A 17,999-nucleotide genomic window follows, 5' to 3' on the forward strand; every position below is an offset into this window, starting at 1 on the left:
TTTTTTTCTACATTAATCCTTAGATTCTTTAAAATCATGTATTATAGTATACAACCTAATTGTGGCATCAATTATTTTATAACCACGTTAATTTGAATATTATGTATAATAATTATCAATCAATTTTGATAAAAATTAATTTGAAGTGACTAAATTTTAAGGTACATAATATAAAAGCATAACGACACATTTAAAAATATATAAACTAAAATTGAATGTATTTAATCTAACGGTTGATAGTACACGTGAGTTGAAATATATGCTGTTGGTTGCGTAATTTATTTGTGTTTCTAATTCTAATTTGTAACTAATAAATAATAATTAATGGTATTTCGTCCTTATCCATGCTTCCATTCCATATGAAGAAGCGTATCAGAATGGAGATTGAATCAAATATTACCACCGAACCTGTTGTTACCGGAGGATAATCGAATACGATTTCAAACATCGCCACCTGATTTGGGGTTTCTCCATGACGGAAATCAAGGCCATTGGAGTCGTCGGCGGCGGTCAAATGGGCTCCGGAATTGCCCAACTCGCCGCCACACACGGCCATGAAGTTTGGCTAATTGATTCAGACCCTGCCGCTCTTGCTAAAGCATCCGACTCCATTTCTTCCTCAATCCAACGCCTGATCTCTAAAAACCTTCTCTCTCGAGTAAGAATTCTTTCGATTGATTGCTTCACCTAACTTCTACATAGTTCTTTTGACTGATGGGGTTTGAGTGTCATTGGATGCTTTATTAGCTGTTTTATGTTAGCTTTGAGTTATCATTTATTGGGTTTCTTGTGTTGTTTATTTTATTAGAATAGCTCTTAACAGATTAATTGTTGAGAATCACAGAGTGTTAGGGCTTGTTATGGAGTGATTATGAAATTTTTAAATCAGAAACGTGCATTTCATTATTCAAAATCAATTTATGGTTTGATTTCACACTTTTAAACATGATTTTTATACCATTGAGATTGATTTGAATGATTCGGAGCTTGGCTAAATCCTCTTGAAAATAGATCAATAATTGAAATTGAAAATAGACTCATTCAATGACATATGATCGGGAATTGGATTTGATTGGAGGGAGCCATTGAAACAAGAGTGAACCTTGACTAGCTTCTCTGTAAGCCACAAGATGATGCATTGAACCCAATCTACTTTCTTATAGCTCTTTCAATTTTTTGCATTAAACAATAATAACTTGCAGGCTTGTAGAAGCCATGAATAATATCAACTAAATCAATAGAGGAAAGATTTCTGAAGTGGAGAATGTTGAACGCCTCAGTACATTTTTTCCGATTGCTAGGGTCCTTTTAATTTTCTATGCCTATAAATGGAATGTAATTGAGAGGACAGTTTATAGCCAGCTATTGCAATGTATTATAGTGTATTGTAATAATGAATATAATAAATAACTAACGAGTGGAGTGATTGTGGATTCAACCTATGGTAACTACTTATCTAGACGAGCTTGTTTAACAATTAACATAAAAGTTAGGTGACTATAGTTAAAACTGAGTTGTTTATTATGGGTTTGACATTGATTATGGAAAGGCTGACTCACAACTCTATAACAGAGTTCTACTGTTCAAATGAACTTCTCTGTTACTCTATTTGAGTTCTGCCGTTCAAATGGTAGACATTTAACCAGCTTATGAAATCCACTTAACAGGAAGTTGGTGTCAATGCTCTTCAACGTCTAAAGTTTTCAACTGATTTGAAAGAGCTTCATTCAGCAGATGTCATCATTGAAGCTATCGTGGAATTGGAAGATGTTAAAAGAAAGCTATTTCTTGAATTAGATAAGATTGCAAAACGGTCTTCCATTCTAGCTTCTAATACAAGTTCCATCCCGATTACTCGCTTAGCGTCAGCAACCACGCGTCCTGAGCAGGTCTCAGCTTCTCTCCCCCCTCGCATGAACGAATGCCGATGCATTTATATGTAGTTAAACTGTTGTTTTTCTCTTAAAGTGTCATTTATGTGTAGTTTTACTTGGCATGCATTGAATGAAACTGCAAGCATCGCAGGTTATTGGCATGCATTTCATGAATCCCCCGCCTATAATGAAGTTGGTTGAGATCATTCGAGGTGCGGATACATCCGATGAAACGTTTGATGCTATAAAAATCTTGGCTGAGAGGTGATTCACTTCACTGATTGCTCTCAAATTTGCCTCTGTTCCTCCACCATCAGTTGTCTTTTCCAGTACCACAGGACTACTTCACTTGATAATAGTTTAAACTTTCTTTATTTTCAGGCTTGGCAAAACAGTGATATGCTCTCAGGACTACTCCGGATTCATCGTGAACAGAATCCTGATGCCGATGATTAATGAGGCGTTTTTCACTCTCTACACAGGAGTGGCAACGAAGGAAGACATCGACAAGGGAATGAAGCTAGGAACAAATTATCCCATGGGTCCCTTGGAGCTTGCAGACTTCATTGGTTTGGATGTTTGTTTATCAATCATGAAGGTTCTCCACTGTGGACTTGGTGACAATAAATATGCTCCCTGCCCCCTTCTTGTGCAGTATGTCGATGCTGGTCGTCTGGGAAGAAAGCGGGAATAGGCGTATACGATTACCGTAAATTACCGCAATCACAAAAATCCAAATCTCGACTTTGAACCATTCGAAATCTATAAGTTTAAATATGTGACATGATTGATCCTGCTATCCATAATCTGTTATGCTGTCTCAATAAACTGCATTCACTGATTTCATGTCGTTTGTTTGTTTGTTTTAACGTTATACCATTTTTTGACATGATACTATGTCTAGTATGGTTTTAAATACTTGTCTAAATAGATAATGGCTGGTCAAGTAAGTTTATAATCGAAGAGCTGACAATATAATACTAATTTATTCTCTTATATTTAATCAATTGGTTTAATAATTAGAATTAGATGAAAGAAACATGACCTTAATTTTCTTACATATTCAAACATATATATGAATGTTTAATATTTTTATATCCATACCTATAAAACAAAACTCGCAATACAAATAGGTTATGAAGAGGCATATAACATATTAATCCTATAATAAATATGAATACTGCATGACATGGTAGCGTTATGCATTTTTTGTATGCTAAAAAAAATAAATCTGATGTATTTTACTCTCAAAATTTATTATCTCTATCATCTTTTAATAAACGATGGACCTATATATTGATTTTCTACGATGAATGTGTGTTAAAAGGTCAAAATTTTCTTTGGATGTTAAAGTTTTAAAGGTTATTTTATATAGGTCTATAAACTTTAAAACATCTTTTCTTGCTTGATATCATTCCATCATCTAATATATATTTGCACGCTTAATATTCATAACGATTTTATGACGACTCTAATATTTGCACATACAAATATGTTAATATTTATTAATATCTATAGCCATGTTATTTATTAGACACCTGCGAGAAAGATGATTGTTTTTACTAAAGTTTAAAGATTAAATAGACATCGAAAGTTAAATAATATAAAATATAAAAATTTATGAAGTGATAGATATTTTAGAAACTTGTATTATATAATTTCATCAGTATCATCATATAATTTATACATTAATTTCAAATCCATGAACAACATGCACACGATTTTCCCTCAACGTCAAGAGTCAAGGCTCAAGGAGAGGACAACGACAAAGCCATGAGCTTATTATTATTATTTTTATTTATTCTTTTTTTTTTTGCTAAATTATATTAAATCCTCAACAATACCTCCTTTTCAAAAGTTTCCAAAGTGCCATTTAACTTAAAAAATTAAAAAATATCTTTAATGTTAGTTTTGTATGAAAACCTTGTTTTTGTTTTAAAAATATTCATGGACTTTCAAAAGTTTCAAAATATTCTTAATTTTTTTTTTTAAAAAAAAAGCTTCACAAATATTCCTATTGTTAACATATGAACATAAATCATTAATACTTGTTTTAAATTTCTTCATGGCAATGACTAACAATTTCTTACACAAATCCTTTTTTTTTTTTTTTTGCACAAGAATAGATTACCAACTTAGACATCTTCTACAGACAAGGTGGACTTAGATGAGATGGCATAGAGTTGATCGAATGTTAGGAGGTACACTTAATTCCTTTGCATATGCTTGGTGACTAGCTCACCATTTGTGATTGAATCCGTGAAAGATTTATTATTGATTGTCTGATCACTCTCTGCCAGCGATCTTCCATCTCTCTGTGATTCTAAGTTAATCGTCGACTGTTCCTTTTCCATCAATGACATTAGTCACTACCTTAGATACCTTTACAAATCCCACACCAACGTCTATATTAAAATCTATCGATATATCTACATCTAAGATCGACTCTCAATTCATAAACTCATTTGTATTGTCTCCCAGTTCAAATGGGACCACATTCTCATTTAATAGACTTAGGGATCACACATCATTCATATTCATGGGGTGTTCAGGAATAAAATCAAGTTGAGAGGGAAAATAAAGGTATATTTGCCCCCAATGAGATTGGAAACAACGGTTATATTCTTAGTGTTCTACACTACAATTGGTAACTTAAACACTAAAAGAGCCATTTGAGACACACCATTACCGATTAAGAAAAAAATATAAAGGTCTTTTTGATTGAGCAATCCAATTGGTAGGTTTCTAAATAATAATAAGATAATATAATAATTAGGGGCACAAGCATAAAATCAACCGTTTATTAATAAATCTGGACATGCGGTTGATTTTTTTTTTAAAATTTTAACTCAAACTCGATGGGAAAGAACCAAGAAAATTTATTTAAAGAGTTTAAAAAAGTTTGTTAGTCGTAAAAGTGGGAAATATCTTAGGGACAATTCGGTTTAAAGTTTCTAGATACCTGCAAATAAATGATGTCTTGGGAATAAAATATTTGAGAATTTAAGATAACCATGTTTGGTTATCTATGAAAATGTTTATATTCAATTTATGAAATTAAATATGAAGATCTTATATAATTATAATAGATTAATAAATTAAATAATAAAAAACATTCAATATATCGATAAAAAAATTAATTAATTATGAATAAATAATAATTTTAATTATAAATATTTAAAAATTAAAATAATTTACCATTAAAATTAACCGATTAATATATTTAATGAACGTCATATTAATTATAATCTAATACTTAATCATTTTTATAATTAATTAAATTCAACATTAGTAATTTTAATTTTAATTAAATAATATAAGAAAATATATTATAATAAACAATATATTACATAAAAAAGTGAAAAATAAGATAAAAAATGATATTTTAATAACGAATACTAAAAAACTTTTGTAAACATGATATGTTATAATAAATGAAGTAATAAAAATTAATCACAATAAAGAATTAACTGATTATAAACCATGAATAGTGATTACATGTTCATAATGAATTATCAAATTAAAATTAATCTCAATAAATAATCTTTGATTATTAAAAAATAATCAAGTAATAAATTATTATTATTACTAAAAATTAATTTTTTATTAACTAAATTTAACTAATCCTAATTTACTAATTAGATATATTTAAGATATTGTTAACTAAATAAATTAATAATTTATGTAGAAAAATGATTGCATTCATTTAACAATTTTTTTATTGTACAAATACATTAAGTAAATATTTTAATAGATTATTATTGATTTATTAAAATAAATGTTTATAGTATTTTTGTTTAATTAACTGTGGATTTCTCTTTGTAATTGGTCTAAAAAGAAATTAGACGGTCATTTGGTAGACACGTGAGCCAATGAGATACCCACGCTCACAGTGCGTCAACGCGCATTGCTTTTTTTTTTTTTTCCCCCTTTTTTAAGAAAAAAATTGAAAACTCCGTTATATTTTTCGTATAATCCCTAGAAAAAAGCTTTTATTTAGTTCCCAAAAAAAAAAAAAACATTTTTTGTGTTTTTGTTTTCTTTTAAACTTTAACATTTTTAGGTTACTTTACAGTGGTGAAATTAGAACTGAAACTAACACACTCAGTCACAATAATTTTTGAAAAAAAATCTTATTTTTGTTATTATTTTATCAACTAATAATTGCTTATTTAATTCTCATACTAGTTTTATAGTATAGTGACTTTAATATTCGTACGTTGTAGTATGTTAATATTTATAGCCATGTTATTTGTTACACCTAAGAGGAAAACCATTATTTTTATCCAAGTTTTAAGATCGAATAACTATCGACCTATTGCAAAATTATCTAAAAAATCTATGGTGAAAGTTAAGGCACAATTTGATCACCATTTTGTTTTTAGTTTTTTATTTTCAAAAATTAAACCTATTTTCTCACTATTGGTACACCAATTCGATGTCGGAAGTCATTGAACGTTGTGAACAATTGGAAAAGAGTTCTTGAACCACTTTTATGAAGGAACACTTAACAAAGAGCATCCATGAGTGCGTTTGGATCTTTTCGATTTCATTATGACCAAAATACAATACATACATTTTAATAGATAGTTATGCAATTTAACACTAATTAACGGCATGCTTCGATAAATAAAATACAGGAATTGAGTTCACATACCAGTTGAAGACTTTCTTCAATTTCGAACTCAACGCAGTGAAAACTACCCTCTACGAACTTTATCGTCCACCAAAAAGTCGGCTACGGCAGCACGATCGTCTACACGAACGGCAGCAACACGAACAAGCACAAACAAGCAGGAGCAGGGACGACACCACCACTTAGAGCCCTTGGTATTCTCGGAGTGAGAATACAAAGTGTGGTCTTTGGTGATTTTGGTAGAGGTCGGAGGACAGGCTGATCGTGTAGACGATAAGTAAGTGGGATAGAAAGCTATCGTATAGCGGATATGCTTATTGTTTAGATAAAGATACATAATCGTGTAGGTTTTACTAAGCGATCGTCTAGTAATAGGTAAACGATCGTTAAGAAAACACGGCACGTTAGCCGATCGTTTAGGAAAGCTAAGCGATCGTTTAGAGAAAGGCGTGCGATCGTTTAGACGCGAGTGTGCGATCATTTAGATGATAAAGCTCTATCGTATAGGCTCTCAGCTAAGCGATCAAAGACGTTTTCACACCGATTGCGAATTTTTCCGAACCCTTTGCAAAATGAAACAAATTTTCATTTTATTCTTCGGTTACAATAACCGAATATTGAATTCCCACTAACGAACGATCGAGGAGAATATTTTGGTCAATTATCACATAATTAACCAATTTAATTAATAAATAAATATAATCATATTATATTCTTATCCTATAGTTTGATATCATATATCTACTATAGTAATTTCTCCTCCACTTGATATAAATCATATTTATATCTAATTTCCTCCAAAATAATGTATCTCATACATTTAGCCAATTTATATCATATATAATTAACTAGTTCAATTATATCATATATAATCAAACTCCTCTTGTCAATTTGAATATTTCAAATTGACCCAAAAACTGATTCTCAACTTTATCCAAGCTACCTAGGGGACCTTATGGACCTGTGGCTCTAAAGCAAAATAACGGTACGTGAATAGCTTTAACCAATTTATATCATATATAATTAACTAGTTCAATTATATCATATATAATCAAACTTCCTCTTGTCAATTTGAATATTTCAAATTGACCCAAAAACTGATTCTTAACTTTATCCAAGCTACCTAGGGGACCTTATGGACCTGTGGCTCGAAGCTCCAACGGTACGTGAATAGCTGACTAAACTCTTTAACCACGAGATCCACCATGCGTTAACTGCCAGACATTTCACTAAAGACCAATAGCTGAACTCTTCTTACCACAGATATATTCCTGTGTCCATCGGATATAACCAATTATGAGTACGATGACCCTTCACAGATGATCGTAAATACAGCTGGGCCAATTTACCGTTTTGCCCCTGTAGTTACTTCTCATTCTTTAAGTACCATTGATTCCTCTAATGAACAATACAACATAGTCTAACTATGTGTGAACATCTCTCGGGCAAAGAGAAGGTGTGTGGCGCCACATTGTTCAAGTCTTGGAATTAGTCTTTAAGGGATCAATCTATCTACTTGCCCCTGCTTCGGGGAAGGAGTGAATTCCATCTTGTGTAGCTGAGTTCCCAACTCCCAAATCAGACGAATCCCCAAAATGATAGGTTTGAATCGGCGACCTGGCCACTTTTACCCATACAAATCAAAAGATCGCTCTCAATAGCAGAAGTTCCCAACTCACTCAGGAGTGAGGTTATGTTACCTATGGTCATCCTAGTGAAGTGAAGTCTCTGTCATGAACAGTGTTATATAACGAGACGTTAACACTTCGTGGTCAGGTCTTATATAAACTCTTTGCATAGGACGCCCTCGCTCGCATGTCCCCTACACGAATGATCAGGATCAGACCTTCTGTGACAATTCAGTACACTTGTGACCATTCCACAATGCGGGTCGCACTCATAGCGTTATCAAGATAAAGTTTCCCTCCTATATCCATATACTATAGACCATTTTGGTTATCACTCAAGACATGATCCACTTGTATGTCACTACATACATGCTTAAGTTACATACAGATAACCAGGGATTTTATATTTATTGGTTTGCGGTAAAGAAAATAAAACATTACTAAGAAAAATCAAGATGTGAAGTAAATATCATATATTATACAACACAAGTGTTCGTACACACTGTTTACAAACTACAGGACACGAGACTTTAGGGCATCAATCCCAACATTTTACACCACTAGATGCATCGTTAGTATGATAGAGCTAATAAATGCCAAGTAGCGAAAAGGAGAGCTAATAATTTACTACATCGACCGATCGAGAGCTCTGAGTCTAGATTGCAAAGATAGACTCGCTGAATTATCTGCAATGGTGATGTGCACCCCCAAGGCATGCACTAGAAACTTCTCTACGTATTGCAAGGGATAAAGCCTCATACATTCGAAAAACTGATAACTTGCGCCCATGACATGGAGTTGAGCATCGCCAACAAGGGAGCTAAGGACTTCTTGGTTTCTGAGATAAGGAAAGACAAGATTGAAACCAAGGGCACTGAAAAGATAGTGAATAGTGCCATTAAAGAATCTGGTCGTTCATGCAACTCCCAATTGATGGATTAAACACACATAAAATGGAAGCTAACAAAATCATTAAGCATTCTAATTACACTTAATTTGAGTACAAAGCATGCTAATAAAAAACTTAAAACAAAAAGGGTTTCAACATAAATATCTTTGAAGAATTCCACTTAATCCTTGTAAGTTCCACGAAATTGACCTTCAATTTCTTGAGTAGACCACCAAGAGAATCTTCTCTACTATTCTCAGCCTTGGATTTGAGTGGTGGAACTCTGAATTGAAAGGGATTGAGAGTGGATTGGAGATGGTTTTTTAGAGAAAATTTTGACAGAATTTCTCTTCCAAAAATAAATTGAATGCATGAAAATCTGATAAATCAAGAATATATTTAGATTTCTCATGCAAACACTAACTAATTCAACAATTTTACACTTCAAATTGCACTTAGGAAGTGGGCTAGGTGTTGAATTGTGGAAAAATCCACTAAAATCCCATTTTGGGATAAGTCCATTAAAAATATAAAATTTCAAATTTAATTTAAAATTAAATTAAATATAACTTAAATTCAATTTCAAAAATTGAATTTTCTTTTTAAATTTAAAATTAATTTAAAATTAATTAATTAAACAAATTTAGTTGATAATAATTTAATATAAAATATTAAATCAATAAACCACCTAATTTACACATGAATCCTTATTCATGTAAATAATATTTAAATCATCATTTAAATATTCTGAACATCTCCAATTATGTTTAATTTTCAACAAAATTAAACATCAATAATATCGAATATAATTATCCAAATCCTAAATTGAAATTTGAATACTTCAAATTCCAAACCCTAATTTCGAATTGGAATGTTTCAAATTCGCTCAATATTCTAATCCAAGGTTTAATCTTTTATGAGCTAGTAGAGGGATCTTATGGACTTATAGATCATGAGCTCCAACAATTTGAGATTAATCGGTTAAACTCTTTAATCCGAATTAATCAATATTCGTTAACCACTGAGACACACCACTATACCTCGATGGTTACACTCTCGTCACTGTTGATATATTTTTGTCCACATGATTTAACCATAATCATTAAGTAGACCTTTCATTAGTTGTTTGTAATAATTGTTGGGTCTAATGCTGTTCTACCCCCAAAATTATATCTTGGTTCTTAAGTCCCACTGATCCTTTAATGAATAATAGGTTTGTGATCCAATCACTAAACTGAGTCCCTCTCGGGTCAATGAGAGGTGAGGCCCCCTGTTCAAGACTTGGAATCAGTACTTAAGAGAAAAACCTCTCTATTATCCTTAGAGATGGGTAGGAGTGAATTTCGTCTTGCACCCTATGTCCCTAGCTATCTATCCAGTCTTACCCCTAAAAATGGGAGGCTTATTGAGCCAGCGTTGTTAAGCCAACCCTCACCTATGCAAATCTAATGATAATCATGAATAAACAGGAGTTCATAGTTAGCTCAAGATTAAGATCGAGTTACCTAGGTCATCGATTTGAAACAATCAGTCTTAAATAGTAATAACGTTATAAAGTAAGAGTGACTTATTTCTTGGTTCCTGGTCTCATACAAACTCTTTACATAGGACACCCCCACTCGCATGTCTCCATATGAACGATTTAGGATCACATCGTTTGTACTAGATACAAAGTGGGTCGTATCCAATAGTGTTACCAGAAATGAAGGAACTCTTATTAAAGAGAAACCATGAGTGGAAGCACGATCGATCCAAATTCATTGTGATAGAATTACAAGCATTCATAAACGTACAAACCAGTTATGCATCTTCTAACAAATTAAGACATGCTTTAGAAAAAAATACAAAAAGGACGAGAGACATACCTTTGAAGAACTCTTCTTCTAAAGACTTCTTGCTCTCGTGAAGACTTAAACCAGCAACCTCTTGCTACCTCTACGATCATCTAATCGATCGTCTTGTCAATCACGAACAATCTTCTCCACGAACAAGTAACCTCTCGGACACCACCACTCAATAACCTTGGTATTATCGGAGTGAGAATCCAAGAGGTGTGTGTTGGATTTTATGTCTTAAAACTCGTAATTTGTAAATTGAAAAATATATTCTGTTTTGTTTTTCGATAAAATTGTTATTGAAATTGTAATCTTGAATCTAATAAACTAAGTTCCTGAGGCTATTTAACGTAGACTTGAACTTTATGTGATGACATAAAACATGGATCAAGTTCAAGTATATAGCCTAAAATGGTCTATAGTATAGGGATAAGGTTGGGTGCCTTATTCTGGGGACACTATGGATGCGGCCCACTTTGTAGTTAGTACAAACGATGTGATCCTGAATCGTTCATATGGAGATATGTGAGTGGGGGCATCCTATGCAATGAGTTTGTATAAGATTGGATCACGACTTAGTCACTTTTACTTTATAACACCGTTTACTATTTAAAACTGACTAATTCAAATTTGATGACCTAGGTAACTCGATCTCAATCCTGAGCTAACTATGAACTTCTGTTTTTCGGGATTATCCTTAGATCTGCATGGGTGAGAGCAACTCAACAGCGCTGGCTCAATAAGCCTCCTATTTCAAGGGTAAGACCGGGTAAATAGCTTGGACATAGGGTGCAAGACGGATTTCACTCCTACCCGTCTCTAGTGGTAGTAGATAGGTTGTTCCTTAAAGTGCTGATTTCGGAATAAGAAGAAGGGGCCCCACCCTCTCACTAGGCTGAGAGGAACTGGATTTGTTGGTTGGATCACAAATCAATTGTTCTTTAGAGGTTCAGTGGGACTGAAGGAACAAGAAGTGTTCTCGGGGGTAAAACGATATTTTGACCCAGCCAAGACCACGAAAAACTTGTGAAAGATTGACTTACTGTTATGGTTATATCAGATGGACAGAAATATATCTACAGTGAGGGGAATGCAACTACGAGACTTTAGTGGAATGACCTGTTTGTTAACAAATGTTGATTAATTAGGTTAAAAAGTTTTACCGGTTAATCTCGGATTGTTGGAGCTCATGATCTTAGGTCCATTAGGTCCCCCTACTAGCTCATATGGATTAAACTTAGAATAGTATGTTGGATTAAGAATTGTTTGAATTATGAAAAGGGATTAAAACCAACAAGTATATGCGATATCACTATCGATTTTTTGTATGGTATTCTATATTCAAATGTGATTTGAATTTTGAAAATATGAATGTGGATTCATGTTTGGGAGGTCAAAATTAGTCAAGAGGGTTTGACTTTTTCGTTAAAAGTCAATGTTTGACTTTGACCAAATAGAAAAAGACCATTTTGCTCTTGACTAAGAGTTAGTGGAATTATCCAACCACTAACTTAAGTGGACAATGTGTAAATATTATAGAATAACACATAGCCCAGTTTGGTTTAATGCTTTGTGAGGTGTTGATTTTTGGTGAGTTTTTACTTGCATTAGATGCATGTAATTGTTTTATAAAAAGAAAGTTTTATAAAACAAATTTCTTCTTCTTTTCTCCTTTAAGCAAGCTGAATTTTTATAATTTGGTTTCCAAAATTCTCACCAAAAATTCTCTTTTTCTCACATTAACTTTGAACCACCAGTTCTTCCCCTTTTCATTTCTTCATTCACCGAGTCCCACAACCCGGTTCTGAGTCCAGAGAATAGCGGGTAAACTCTAGTGGTGGTCTAGAAGAGTTTGGGTTGAGATTCAGCGAGGAAAAGTGTTTTTCGGGAGCTACAAAGGTTGTATTATATCCCTTTTAATTTACTGTTTTTTCCTATATTTGCATGCTATTTTCCTTTTAATTAAAAGAAATTAAAGTATAATTAGATCTTTATTCCACTGCGTATGTCTCGTGTTCCATCATGTGGTATCAGAGGATGCTTTAATTACGCTCAATTTCTTTTGGTGGGTATTTTTCCCTCTTCTTTCAAGCGTTGAATGAAATATGGGCTAAAGTAGATTTTTTTATGATTTTGGCATTGTTTTTCTTTAAATTTCTTGTGGAAATTTGTAATTGCTTACATGTTTATGAGCATTAATGTGTGAAAAAGGGTCTGTAAATTTGTTAGAGTCATTAGAGTTGAAATTAGGTTGTAATTACTTGATTCCAGGAGAGAGGACAACATCAAAATTGAAGGGATTTTGCTTCCAGACCCGTTTTAGCCACCAAACCCGACGGCCCGACCCGCCAGCCTGAGTTTCAACCCGGTTCGAAGCAGCTGCGTGCGCCACCCGTCCGCGACCTGCACGTCAACCCAGTTCGCCACCCGCTCTTTCCGTTCGACCCGACCCACCCGCGCTTCTGTTGACCGTGCCAGCACACGTTGACCAACAGGTCCAGACGGTCTGGATCTTCAACTTGGTTTTTGGTGTTTTGGGTCGGTTTGAGTGGTTTCTAAGAGGTTTCAGATGGTTCAAAGTGTTTGAAGCCGGTTCCGGGAAGCTGGTTGCTGATTTCTGTAATAAATTAGTTATTTGTTTGTTTTTAATGCCAAAATTGGTCAACTTTAGTGTTGTTTACCTATTATGCATGTGATGTGTAATGTTGTTTGATTATGTGTGCATATAGTATGCCATATAGTTTTAAAACCCCACCATAGGAAAAGCATGTGACATGCATTTGTTATATGTTATAAGTGTTATAAAATATATACTATGCATGCTTAGTTTTAATATAGTGTTATATTAAAACATCTTTGTTTGAATGAAGCATGTTATAGATGAATGCTCTAGGGTTATAATTGTTATAATTTATTTTATAATTGTTATAAAATAACCTAGACTTCTAAAATCTATAATACAGATAAGATGCATGCTCATTTAGGGTTAACCACCATCGAGCAATCCCAAATTTCATAGAAAATAGGTCGATATCTTGTAAAACCGAAGTTACAAGAAAACTCACCTGGCAAGATCTTAGCAAAAAGTCAGATAAGATGACTAAGGTTGAAGGTTTTTAAGTTGACGATTCACGGAACACCTACTATCTAGAGATCGAGCCGGTGTCTGAGTTAGGTTAAACCAGTTTTATGAGCATGCGTGAGCGGTGTGAGGTAATGAAATTTGTTTATCACTTAGAGATCATAGGTTAAAAATCTAGTATAAAAGTTATACTCGGATGACTCACCTAGACTTAGGATGTGTTTAAGTTAGCCGAAATGTATTGTTAAATATTTTATACTCTTATCGTCTAGAACACTCCAGCTGGAGAGAAGTAATGTACTTTTAGCTCTAGCGTTCTTAAGATTCACACGGAATCCATTCAGAGAGTGTTTGCATGAGTCAATACCAAAGTGAATAGGGGAAGTTGTTCATACTAAGTGGGAGAAGGAAGTGTGTCAACATATCCTACGGTCTATTCCATTAGGTCACACCGAGATTCCGATAATGCGCCTGCATGTCTGCCCTGGAGCGACCTTACCAATCGGAGGGCTGTATTATAGGATTCGGAACTCCGCGAACTCTAGAAATTGATAGGGTCTCTCAGGTCCGTTTTCATTCTTATCTTTCCAACTTTGAGAGCATAATGATTTCGATCTTTGAGGTATGAAAATGGATGGTCACACTTACGAGAATTACTAAGTGTTAGTAAAATCTTGACCAAAGTAGCGATAACTAAGTTACTATATGAATAAGAGTTATTCTGGTGATAGTATCTAGTCAAGATAGTCTTGGTTCAATGGAGGAATAGTCGATCACCCCTGGGTGAAGGTTATTCTAAACAGTTGAAATATTGTTGCAAATATAAATAATGATGGGTACATTATTTTTTGCTAAACTTAATTGGATTGAAAAGATTAATGTTTTTTTACTAAAAAGGATATGTTTTTCTTTTCAGCATGACTAGCCTTTTAGTTCAACTATTAGCTTCTAAAAAACTTAATGACGACAACTACTCAAAATGGAAAACAAATCTGAATACAATACTGGTAATAGATGACCTGAGATTTATCTTAACTGAGGAATGTCCTCAGACCCTTTCCTCGAAAGAAGCACAAGGTTAATATGATTTACTAGTTGCTGAAACATGTTTAGTGGATTATGATACCTCAACCTGGATATTGGATTTAGGAGCCACTAATCATATTTGCTTCTCTTTTCAGGAAACTAGTTCCTGGAAAAAGCTTGAAGAAGGCGAGATCACCCTCAATGTTGGAACAGAAGAGGTTGTCTCGGCCGAAGCAGTGGGAGACTTGAAGTTGTTTTTTAACGATAGATATATCATACTTAAAAATATTTTGTATGCTCCTAAAATGAGATGGAATTTAATATCTATCACATGTATATTGGAACAAATGTATAAAATATCTTTTGAAATTAATGAAGCGTTCATTTTCAGAAAAGGTATTCAAATCTATTCTTCTATACTTGAAAACAACTTATATAAATTAAGACCAACTAAAAAAAATTTGTCTTAAATACTGAGATGTTTAGAACAGCCGAAACTCAGAATAAAAGAGAAAAAGTTTCTTCTAATGCCTATTTATGACACCTAAGACTTAGCCACATAAATCTCAAAAGGATTAAGAGATTGGTTAAGAATGGAATCCTAAATCAGTTAGAAGTCAATTCTTTACCTCCATGTGAGTCTTGTCTTGAGGGAAAAATTACTAAGAGATCTTTTACTGGAAAAGGTCTCAGAGCCACAATACCCTTAGAGCTCGTACATTCGGACCTCTGTGGACCGATGAATGTCAAAGCTCGAGGTGGGTATGAATATTTCATCAGTTTTATTGATGATTATTCAAGATATGATCATATTTACCTAATGCATCACAAGTCTGATTCTTTTGAAAAGTTCAAAGAATATAAGGCTGAGGTTGAGAACTAGTTAGGTAAAACAATTAAGACACTACGATCAAATCGAGGTGAGGAGTACATGGACTTATGATTCCAGGACTATATGATAGAATATAGAATCAAGTCACAACTATCTGCACCTAATATGCCTCAGTAGAACGGTGTATCTGAAAGAAGAAACAGAACCTTGTTGGATATGGTTCGCTCAATGATGAGCTTTGCTAAGTTACTCGATTCCTTTTGGGGACATGCATTAGAAACTACTGTCTATATTTTGAATAATGTTCCCTCTAAAAGTGTTTCAGAAACACCTTATGAGCTATAGAAATGGCGTAAAGACAGTTTACGTCACTTTAGGATCTGGGGATGCCTGACACACGTGTTGGTGCAAAATCTTAAAAAATTGGAATGTCGTTCAAAACTATGCCTATTTGTAGGTTATCCAAAAGAAACAAAAGGTGGTGGTCTATTTTACGATCCTCAAGAGAATAAGGTATTTGTATCGACAAATGCCACAGTCTTAGAGGAAGACCACATAAGAAGTCATCAACCTCGCAGTAGACTAGTATTGAATGAAATTTCCAAAGAAATTAATACATTTTGTAATCAATGCATCTCTTAGTTCCTTTAGCACCATCTTCATCATCTTTTTTTTCTTTATCATTGTTTACGTTCATCGTTTAGTTAAGTGTCAAATACAAGTTGCATACTCAATCATGCGGCCTAGAGATATGACGCATGTAGTAAACCACCGAGAGGTATGTGTTGCACAAGTATAGTGAGTTAATCCTCTTTGCTTGGTGTGAAGCTGTCACAATGCTTGTCTATGAGCTGATTAGCTACAACCAACTGCCTGAGAGGGTAAGTAGTGGAACACACTAAAGCAAGTAAGCATTGTTCCTAGAGATAGGAATGATCTTATGCTCGACGCAACCGCGTTATAGAGATATAAACATGTGGTCGACCATCAACGTTAATATGGCAAGCTAGGATTACTTTTGCAACCGAGCGTAATGAAGAGGAGAATTCATTCCTCCACAATTCGGTCTCTTCATTCACCTTATTATCCATCAACATTTGTCGTATCTCTACCAATTCTTATAGTTAAACTTCCATTGCTCAATCTGTTTAGTTAGGAGTAGAAGTAGCACATAATCCATTAACTTCTGTTTTCTTACTTTCATTCATCGCCTCAAACGCATCACTTCACAAGCATCATTTAGTTATAAGTCCCTGTGTTCGACCTCAGATCATTCTGAGAAACTTGCGTTCTCGTTATACTTGGCGAGAAAACAAGAAAACTTATGACAGGAATGCATGGTCATCACATACACATTTAAGCATATTGCATATTCTCCAGTCCAACGCATGACCATCGACACATAGAGATTAACGCATATCAAAAGACGAGTGCATTTTTCTTCTCCCTTTTTCTTCAAACAACTAGTTAGGTTTCTATTTCAATAGGATGACTTAGGCAATTTAGTCTTACTCCTAAGTATATTATGAACTCCTGTTCATGAGGGATTGTCCTTTGATTTGTATGGGTGAGAGTGGCTAGTTCGCTGACTCAATATGCTTACCATTTTAGGGATAAGACCAAGTGGGTAGCTGGGAACATAATCATACAAGATAGATTTCACTCCTTTCTGATTTCATGGTAAGTAGACGAGTGTTCCCTTAAGTGATGTCTTCGAAACTTGAACAAAGGGCCTTACCCTCTCATTGGCCCGAGAAGGGTTTCTATTTAATGGTTGGACTATAAACAGGTTGTTCATTAGAGAAGCACGGGTACTTAAGGATGTAGAGATAACCCAGGGATAAAACAACAATTTGACCCATTTGGGGTTACAAGACTCATGAAGGGTTAATTTGCTGTTATTAGTCTATATCCGTGGACATAGAAACATATCTGTAGTGAGAAGAGTACCCATAGTTAACGAATATTGATTAATTTGGTTAATGATTTTAGCCAATTAATCTCACATCGTTAGAGCTTTTGATTTATAGGTCCATTAGGTCCCCTTCTTAGGTTATAAAGGGTATTGAGGTAATTTGTCATTAAATTGAATTTGAAATGTTCAAATTCGGAATTGGGAATTTTTTAATGTATGTTGATATATTTTAATATAAAGTTTAATTTTAGACTTTATTATTAATTTTGGATATGATTAAAT

The 17,999-nt window shown here is 33.7% G+C and overlaps 1 protein-coding gene across 1 annotated transcript; it reads left to right on the top strand.

Moving 5' to 3' along the window:
- The first annotated feature begins 284 nt into the window (after positions 1-284).
- LOC120070314 (3-hydroxyacyl-CoA dehydrogenase family protein) lies at positions 285-2,720 on the top strand. Its single transcript, XM_039022238.2, is given in 5 exon segments — positions 285-658; positions 1,668-1,889; positions 2,026-2,138; positions 2,256-2,557; positions 2,560-2,720. Coding segments are annotated over 5 exon segments (888 nt in total). The 5' UTR covers positions 285-472; the 3' UTR covers positions 2,625-2,720.
- The last annotated feature ends 15,279 nt before the right edge of the window (positions 2,721-17,999 follow it).

The sequence above is a fragment of the Benincasa hispida genome, chromosome 1 (genome assembly GCF_027475165.1).
Source record: "Benincasa hispida cultivar pf3 chromosome 1, pf3_genome.v1.1, whole genome shotgun sequence".
NCBI lineage: Eukaryota > Viridiplantae > Streptophyta > Magnoliopsida > Cucurbitales > Cucurbitaceae > Benincasa > Benincasa hispida.